Consider the following 9,917-nt stretch of genomic DNA (forward strand, 5'->3'; position numbering starts at 1 on the left):
CCTAACCGCACAGGCTGTTACCATACCTGAACCGCACAGGCTGTTACCATACCTGAACCGCACAGGCTGTTACCATACCTGAACCGCACAGGCTGTTACCATACCTGAACCGCACAGGCTGTTACCATACCTGAACCGCACAGGCTGTTACCATACCTGAACCGCACAGGCTGTTACCATACCTGAACCGCACAGGCTGTTACCATACCTGAACCGCACAGGCTGTTACCATACCTGAACCGCACAGGCTGTTACCATACCTGAACCGCACAGGCTGTTACCATACCTGAACCGCACAGGCTGTTACCATACCTGAACCGCACAGGCTGTTACCATACCTGAACCGCACAGGCTGTTACCATACCTGAACCGCACAGGCTGTTACCATACCTGAACCGCACAGGCTGTTACCATACCTGAACCGCACAGGCTGTTACCATACCTAACCACACGGGCTGTTACCATACCTAACCGCACGGGCTGTTACCATACCTAACCGCACGGGCTGTTACCATACCTAACCGCACGGGCTGTTACCATACCTAACCGCACGGGCTGTTACCATACCTAACCGCACGGGCTGTTACCATACCTAACCGCACGGGCTGTTACCATACCTAACCGCACGGGCTGTTACCATACCTAACCGCACGGGCTGTTACCATACCTAACCGCACGGGCTGTTACCATACCTAACCGTACAGGCTGTTACCATACCTAACTGTACAGGCTGTTACCATACCTAACTGTACAGGCTGTTACCATACCTAACTGTACAGGCTGTTACCATACCTAACTGTACAGGCTGTTACCATACCTAACTGTACAGGCTGTTACCATACCTAACTGTACAGGCTGTTACCATACCTAACTGTACAGGCTGTTACCATACCTAACTGTACAGGCTGTTACCATACCTAACTGTACAGGCTGTTACCATACCTAACTGTACAGGCTGTTACCATACCTAACTGTACAGGCTGTTACCATACCTAACTGTACAGGCTGTTACCATACCTAACTGTACAGGCTGTTACCATACCTAACTGTACAGGCTGTTACCATACCTAACTGTACAGGCTGTTACCATACCTAACTGTACAGGCTGTTACCATACCTAACTGTACAGGCTGTTACCATACCTAACTGTACAGGCTGTTACCATACCTAACTGTACAGGCTGTTACCATACCTAACTGTACAGGCTGTTACCATACCTAACTGTACAGGCTGTTACCATACCTAACTGTACAGGCTGTTACCATACCTAACTGTACAGGCTGTTACCATACCTAACTGTACAGGCTGTTACCATACCTAACTGTACAGGCTGTTACCATACCTAACTGTACAGGCTGTTACCATACCTAACTGTACAGGCTGTTACCATACCTAACTGTACAGGCTGTTACCATACCTAACTGTACAGGCTGTTACCATACCTAACTGTACAGGCTGTTACCATACCTAACTGTACAGGCTGTTACCATACCTAACCGCACAGGCTGTTACCATACCTAACCGCACAGGCTGTTACCATACCTGAACTGCATAGGCGTTTTCCAGGCCTGCTGACAGCTCAACCACGTCCACGGTATCACATGAACATGCATAGGCTGTTACCATACCTAACCGCACAGGCTGTTACCATACCTGAACTGCATAGGCGTTTTCCAGGCCTGCTGACAGCTCAACCACGTCCACGGTATCACATGAACACGCACACTCACGCTCATCCTTGGTCCAGTGGCTTTGGGACAATTACCAACGAAGCGAAAAGAAAAGGCGAAACGGGATGCGCCGCGGGTAACAGCTGCTCTCATGAGGGAGGACGCTGAACTGTGGGTGTCACAGCGGTCGCCCGCACTCATGTGTGGAGCAGGGAGCACCGTCCACATGGGATCCCAAGCGTTGCTTCTGGCGGTGGGTGAGGCTTGAGCAGGGGAATCACACCAGTGCTTTTTCTAAATCAGTTGCTGTCAGCAGCTCCTCTGCCCGCACCTCAGCCAGCCTCCGGGGCTTTGGCTCTCGTGTCCCTGGGCAACCGGAGCCCCACGCTGGCTTCCAGCATCATCTGGAACAAGGGAACACCAGGGCCGGCAGCCATTCCCTGTGGGGTTCTAAGTCCAGGGAGTGTGTGTGGGAAGGAGAGTGTGTGTGCCTGTGTGCATACTTTGTGTGTGCATACTCTGTGCATGCGTGTGTGTGTGAGTATGTGAGAGAGAGAGAGATAGAGGGAGAGGGAGAGCGGGAGAGGGAGAGAGAGAGAGAGAGAGAGAGAGATATACTCTGTGCATGCGTGTGTGTGTGTGTTTGTGTGAGTATGTGAGAGAGAGAGAGGGGGAGAGGGAGAGCGGGAGAGGGAGAGAGAGAGAAAGAGTTGAGTGAGAAAGGGAGAGGGAGAGAAGGGAGAGGGAGAGGGGGAGGGAGGGGGAGAGAGAGAGAGAGCGAGTGAGCGAGCGCGATTTGGGGCACCTGAGGGCTGGCACTGAGATGGAGACTCCTGTGGCAGGTACAGGTGACACGTGCATTTAAAACAGCTCCCAGGTGTCTCATGCACAGAGGGGCCATGCCCTGATCACTCTTCCTTCCCCAAATTGCTGCTGGAGACCAGCGCTGGGTCTCCATGCGCCCTGGACGGCCTGCCAGCTCCCACAGGCTCTCCCTGGGTCCCCCTAATACCTACCCCGTCACCAAGACTAGCAGCACCGGCTTCCGCTTCAATCTCATGGCTCCCTCCTTTCCCACTGGGAAGTTTCCTGCTTAAGGCAGGCCCGGCCCCCAGGCATGGCAGTGCCTGCCCCGCCCACCCCTGTACCAGCTCTCTCTCTGAACAGAGACTTAGGCCCTCTCTACAGCAAAGCTTCCCTGCCCAGCATCTGACACCAACAAGCCCCAGGGAGACACGTGTCATAACATATCTTCTTCTTCCCCAAGTAAGAGCGAAGAAAACAGAAAAATGGCGTGAGCTAGGGTGAAGTGCGAGAGGGGAAATCCCAGGTCAGTCCCTTGGCCATCCCAAGGCCCTCGGCTTGCCGTCACTGGGTGTTGCATTTCGAGGTGCTTCCTGGCCTCTCCACGCTGCACCACGCCCCTGTGTGTGCCCTGGGCAACCCCCTCTTCATGACTCACCCTCATTACATCTGGTCCCACAGCCCAGTTGGCTGGTAATGTGCCGGTTTCCTATGAATAGAGCCAAATCTTCATGACCGCTGGGTTCACCTGAACTGAGTGTCTGTGTTTGGCACATGGTGAGAACGAGATAAAGGCCTGTTGACAAAATCAGCCTTATAATCCTGCCTTTTTCCTTCCAAGTCCCACCTCCCGGAAATCAGTGTTTTTGTTGCGTGATATTTATGAGCAGCAACCACTTGTCAAGGTGACCTGACATCAATACCACCTCCTCGTTTGCCAACAGCAGAAACGCTGCATAAATATTAAAGGTCAACAGCAAGGCAACATTTTGATTTTTCTCCGGCTAAAACCAGTTTTTATGCTTTGTTTTGGTTTTGTTAATCCTCACCCGAGGATATTTTTTCAATTGATCCTTTTTAGAGAGAGTACTAGGGAGGGACGGAGGGAGGGGGAGAGAGAGAGAGAGAAACATCTACGCGAGAGAAACACATCAGTCGGTTGCCTCCTGCACCTGCCCCGACAGGGGCTGGGGATGGAACCTGCAACCCAGGTACGTGCCCTTGACCTCAATTGATCCTTTTTAGAGAGAGTGCAAGGGAGTCGGGAGAAACACATCAGTCGTTGCCTCCTGCACCTGCCCTGACAGGGGCTGGAGATGGAACCTGCAACCCAGGTATGTGCCCTTGACTGGGAATCAAACTTGTGACCCTTCGGTGGGCAGGGTGATGCTCTAACCACTGAACACACCACCAGGGCCAGTTAAAACCAGTTTTGTTTAACAGGTAGATCAAGGAAAGAATTGGATGTGAGGGGTAATAAAAATATGAGAAGAACTTATAAAGCCCATAGGAGACATGAAGTTAGTTAATTTAGCAACCTTATTTTGTTTAAACCCTTTGTGACTGTATCTCTTTTTAAGTTCTCACTGGAGGATATGTTTTTATTGATTTGAGAGAGAGAGAGAGATAAATCGATGTGAAACATTGGATTGCCTCCTGCACGCCTGGATGTGCCCCAACTAGGGATTGAACCCACAACCTAGGTATGTGCCCTAACTGGGAACTGAACTGCAACCTCTGGTGTATGGGACGATGCTCCAACCACCTGAGCCACCTGGCCAGGCACAACCACATCTTTGGAAGCTGGGCTGTGGCAGGCGCGGGTGCTGGCGGGTGTTCAGGGGAGTGCCTCCTGGGCGTTCTCTGAGTCAGGCCTGAGGAGGGGCAGGGAGATGGAGCCTTTCTTAAAAAGTGGGGCTCACCAGACGTTACAAGGTACTGCTAACCCCGGGTGGTAGAACTGGTGTTCCCCTGAAGGGGCAGAGGCAGGCGGCCCTGGGCGGACAGCAGCCCGATAGCACCACCCACCGCCACCGACCCACCACGGGTGCCCAGCTTGTGGCCAGCTGGCCAGCCACCCCTCCTCTGTCCCTGAAATAACGGGAAAGGAGGGCTATGGGAAGTTCTTCCCTTAGGAAGTTAAACATCACCAAATTGTAGGCATTGGCATTTTAACTGTCACAACCCAATTCCTGCTGCTCCGGACCTCAGCCCACATGCCCTGGGGTCTGCTGCCAGCTCAGAGCCCACCGCAGGGATGGAGGTCTGTGGTGGAAGTCACGGCTCTGCCCCCTCTATCTTCAAATAGTCCCCCCACCGTACCCCCCAAACGATCACAGGTTACCATACACTCCCCGGGTAATACCCGCGGTGGCTGTGAGATCTGCAACAGCGGAGAGGCTCACACGATGTGGGAAAAGCACCTCTCCGCACCCCCAACCGCGCACGCCTGACCCACAAGCTCTGAGACTTGAGCTTCTCGAGGCAGGAGTGTGTTCTCACCAAGCTCACCCCCAAGCAGCCCTGCTTCCCGGCCCCGCCAGGCCCCTGGGTGGCTCGGCGAGGGTTTCCCTCAGTTCAGCTGCCAGCAAAGAGGCCGCTTTTGAGACAGTCATGCCTCCCTCGCTCTGCCCGACGTGCATGGCCTGCGCGGAGAAGCCACTGTCCCTCCGGACAACGCCGGGCACTGTGGAGTTGAGAAGGAAAGCAGCTCCAACGTCCAGAAAAGAGCGTCTAGCCCCTGGATCTGAAGCCGCAGGGAACTCCCTGTCAGAAACCCCTCCTCGGTTATCCGGCAGGAAACGTGTGCCCTAGATTTATCAGAAATTCAAATACGACATCAAGAAGTGGATTTTTAGGGGCCTGAATTTTACATTTCTTCCCAAGTAATTTAATTGAAAGTAACTGCTTTTGTGAGACTGCACAGGTCGGAAGAAAATGCTGCGCTGGGATCTGAATTCTGGTTCAGAAAAGAAGGTGTGGTGCGGCCATGGCGAGAACGGCCCCTTTCCCACGGGAAGAGCCGAACCAAACCCCAAGGCAGGCGCGAGTCTGGGGCCTCCGCAGACCAAGACGGCGCCCAGGCGCCCGGACTCGGTTCTCTCGCCAAGCCGGTGGCCAACCTGTCCATGAACAGGGCTTCTTGAAGCTGTTTTTTATAAAAAATATTTGTACAGTGCAATGACTATAATAGGAAACGAACAAAAGCCCTTGGTTAAAGGGAAAAAGAAAAACCTTCCAAGACCTTAAAACTCTGCACTGTTCCAACCTCGAGCGACGAAACCCCAAACCTGCTGAAACGGGGAGCCTCAGGTGCTCCGCCTGGTTCTGCGCGGGTTTCGCTCCGGGCCTAACTGTGTCCGAGGCATCTTAGCAACAAATCGCAAGCAGAGAGGCTGTTAAAGAGAAGCCGGTGCCATGGGGAAGGGCGAGGGTCCCCTCACACTCCTGTCTGGCAGGTCCGTGAGAAGGGCGGCATGGGGACACGTGCGGTTTGCTGCTGGTCTAACTCTTGGCGTACGGAGACTGAAGGTTCGTCCTCATAAACAGACAGGAGGGCTCTGACACTCCGCGGTGTCACCAGGAGAGAAACAGGCTGGACTAGGGTGTGTCCTTGAGCAACAAGGATGTCTACATTTGTTTCGTAAATTTGCTCATCGTGATTCCGTGTTGGGATTACTCTTAAAATGCATGTTTCTTGTGAGGTTAACTTGATGTCATCCCAGGTGAGTCAGGGCACGTGTCCCAGATCTGCGCTGAGCGGGCCCCCACGCCTTCTTCTGTAAGCTCCTGCGCCTTCTTCATCCGACGCCGAGGCTGGCGGAGAGCACTGGGCTGCACCGGTGAAGCCTGAAGCGAGGTGCTCGTCCGGTGTCTGCCGGCGAGGGGGTGATCCGATCTTCTAGAGAAAAGCACGCAGAACCCTTCCAATTTTGACACCCACTGGCTGCCATGCTGGGATGATTGCCAGGCTGGCCTCCTGGGTGCCACCTCCCCACGTGTCTCAGTGGCTGCCAAGCAAATAAGTCACAGGCCTCGGGGACAGAGCCTTCAGTGTTCGGCGGTCACAGAAGCACGTGACACCTTCTGTCATGCTCTGTGAGCGTGTGGACGATGCCTGTCCGGCACAGCCTGCCTGCAGCCCGTGGCGATGCAGAGGAGGGACAAAAGGTGAGGCTTTCTCTCAGGAACCTTCAGAAAGAGGCCTTTTAACAGGAAGTAGATTAAGAGACAGGAAAATACAGAGTGGGCCATGCAGCAGCAACTCGTGCCCACGTCGGTAAGAAGCGCGCCTGTGGGCGTTAGTAGGCATTGTAAGTGGGGAGCACAAAGGTATTTAAAAATGCCAGCATCGCCCCGGCACAGACAGCATGTGGCTCTTCAGACACATGTTTACGATGCACCATGAACCCTGGGCTGCCTCCTCTGCAAACAGCCAGGCTCCTCGGGGCCATGGTCAGTGGCCAGCTTTGGGCGGGGTTTGGCTGCCACCAGGTCACCTGGGACACAGGCTGTTCTCAAAGCCTCACCAGGGGGGAACTTTGCAATTTACCCCTGAGCCCCCACCTGAGCTTGGAAAGCGCTGCCATTCTTCCAAAACAGACGCTGACAGGAGAATACAAAACAAGGAAGGTGATCGTAAATCAAATCACAGAAGAGGTGACCCCCAACGGCCCCTTTGTAAAAAATCAGGTTTTGTTCTCATCATACATGTCCAAGGAAGGCTCGAGTGTGGAGAATTCACTTTCATACACCAGGCTCCGAGGGGACAGAGAGCTGCGCTGAAAGAAGTGACCACCTGGAGAAGGGACAAGAAGGACAGATCACTAGGTCATCAGGCCTCTACTCCCCACACTTCCCACGTGGCTTGGAGGAAAGAAGGTGAATTATCATCAAAGCATCACATTGTCTCAAATATGTGTCTATATTTTGGGTTCTTGTCATGAGAAAAATGCGAAGAACTCAGGCATCCCTCAATTGAAGCCGCTTTAAGCACGCCAATTCCCATGTTTGGGTCCCCAAGAGATGACCCACTGGAGCTCTTCGGAGCCAAAGCTGCCTGGTGCGCTCACACGGCCTCCACTCGCAAACCTGAAGACGCTGACCGAGGGGCCCGCGATCACATGGGAAATCCCGTGTCTCCTGTCTGAGCCCGGGGTCGGGGCTCACAGAGCCGCTCCACCCCCGGGCAGACTGAGGTTGTGACTCTGAGGCTCTGGTAGTGCCCTACTAGTTCTTATTTATATTGAAGTTATACCTGCACATGCTTCAGACAGTTCCTCCCACATGTGCTGAGACCAGTAATCTGCGACCCCCTTCCTCAGAGACAGCCACTTGGAGCTGATTCGTGGCATACTCCCCCCCATGTCCCTAAATAGCATGTTTCCAGCCTTAGACTTTACCTGCTGAACCCCCACTGTGGAGGACTCCCCCATCTAGCCCTTTACACAGCCACACATCTCCCCATTGCCTCCGCATAATTATATTTTAAAGAAAATTCAATGTTTACATTATTTGACTATTTGTGCTATTCAGAGCTAAGCCATGCTTACATTTCCTTTTCTGAATAACTGTGTTTCGTGTTACAGTTTTATTGGGGTATAATCGACATATAACGAAATGCACATATTTAAAGTGTATAATTTGATGAGTCTTGACCTATGTACACGTCCCTGAAACGATCGCTGAAATCAAGAGAGCAAACATCTCTATCACCCTCAAAACTTCCTGGTGACTCATAATTCTTCCTTTCTTTCCACCCTAGTCGTACCCCCAGGTAAATGTAGGTGAGTTTTATATCTTTCTAGAATTTTACGTAAGTGGAGTCGTATAGTAATTTATTGGCTCTTACAAATAAAGCTGCTATGAACATGGGTGTGCGTCTGACTGCCACTGCCCTCGGTGGGTTTCTAGGAGCGAAAGGCTGAATAGATGTAAGTCGACGTTTCTAAAGCGGGTGAACTACTGAGCATCCTGCCAGCGGTGTGAGTTCTACCTCCCAACACGCACACAGTCCGTGTTTTACGTGCCAGCCATGGAAGGAGTGCAGTAGCATCTCACTGTGGCGTAATTCGCATTCCCCTGATTTCCGGCATTTTTCATGTGCTTATGTACCAATTGTATATATTTTGTGAAGCATTTTGTTCAAATCTTTTGCCCATTTAAAAAATTGGGTTGTCTCCTGTTATTGAGTTGTAAGAGGTTTTTTTAAAAATATATTTTATTGATTTTTTACAGAGAGGAAGGGAGAGGGAAAGAGAGTTAGAAACATTGATGAGAGAGAAACATCGATCAGCTGCCTCTTACACCCTCCCCACTGGGGATGTGCCCGCAACCAAGGTACATGCCCTTGACCGGAATCGAACCGGGGACCCTTCAGTCTGCAGGCCGACGCTCTATCCACTGAGCCAAACCGGTCAGGGCTGTAAGAGTTTTTTTAAAAAAATATTTTGGACACAGTTCCTCTGTCAGATATACATGTTTTGCAAGTATTTTCTCCCAGTTTGTGGCTTGCTTTTTTATTTTCTTAACAATGCCCTTTGAAGAGCAAAAGTTTGAAATTTTAATAAAACCTGATTTATTGATTTTTCCTTCTATAGTGGATGCTTTTGTAGCAGGATAAATAAATCTTTGCAAAACCCAAGGCCATTAAGATTTTTATCCTATGTGTTCATCTAGAACTTTTATAGTTTTAGTTCTTACATTTAGATAAACCACTTCAAATACATTTTTGTAAATGGTGAGAAATAAAGATTGAAGTTCATCTTTCTGCCTATGGATATGTTCAATAGTTTCAGCATCGTTTGTTTAAAGAATTAGCCTTTCCCCATTGAATTGCTTTGAGACCTTAGTTGAAAATCTATTGCTCTTATAGGTATGGGTTTTTCTGGGCACTATTTTGTTCCAGCAATGCGTTTGCCTATCTCTACTACAGCTTTAATTGTTAAAGTTATCCATCTTGTCATTGGTTTCCTGAATGTACTTAAAGTTATTTTAAAGTCCATGTCGGATATTTCCAATATGTGTATTTCTTGTGGATCTATTTCTATTCTTTGTTTTTCCTCTTTTTGGTCATTTGGTTTTCTGGTATGCCTGTGTGTTTTTTTTGTTTTGTTAATCCTAAACCAAGGATATTTTTCCATTGATTTTTAGAGAGAGTAGAAGGGAGGGGGAGAGACACAAAGAGAGAAATATCAGTGTGAGAGAGAGACATTGATTGGCTGCCTCCTGCACTGGGGATCGAGCCCACAACCTGCACTGGAAATTAAGCCCACAACCCGGGCATGTGCCCCAACCAGGAATCAAACCCTGACCTCCTGGTTCATAGGTCGATGCTCAACCACTGAGCTATACTAGCCGGGCTATGCCTGGTATTTTTTTATTTTATTACTAGAGGCCCGGTGCACAAAAATTTGTGCACTCGGGGGGGGGGGGGGGGTTTGC

The 9,917-nt window shown here is 50.8% G+C and overlaps 1 protein-coding gene across 1 annotated transcript in view; it reads right to left on the reverse strand.

Annotated features, from left to right (window-relative positions):
• Positions 1–5,313: 5,313 nt before the first annotated feature.
• Positions 5,314–9,917, reverse strand: part of RNF130 (ring finger protein 130) — a 118,694-nt gene continuing 114,090 nt past the window's right edge. The window contains exon 8 of the mRNA XM_014538562.1: positions 5,314–7,272. Coding sequence (XP_014394048.1) covers positions 7,163–7,272 — 110 coding nt within the window. The 3' untranslated portion in view covers positions 5,314–7,162. The remainder of the gene's footprint in view (positions 7,273–9,917) is intronic.

The sequence above is a fragment of the Myotis brandtii genome, unplaced genomic scaffold, assembly GCF_000412655.1.
Source record: "Myotis brandtii unplaced genomic scaffold, ASM41265v1 scaffold193, whole genome shotgun sequence".
In the NCBI taxonomy this organism is placed as follows: Eukaryota; Metazoa; Chordata; class Mammalia; order Chiroptera; family Vespertilionidae; genus Myotis; species Myotis brandtii.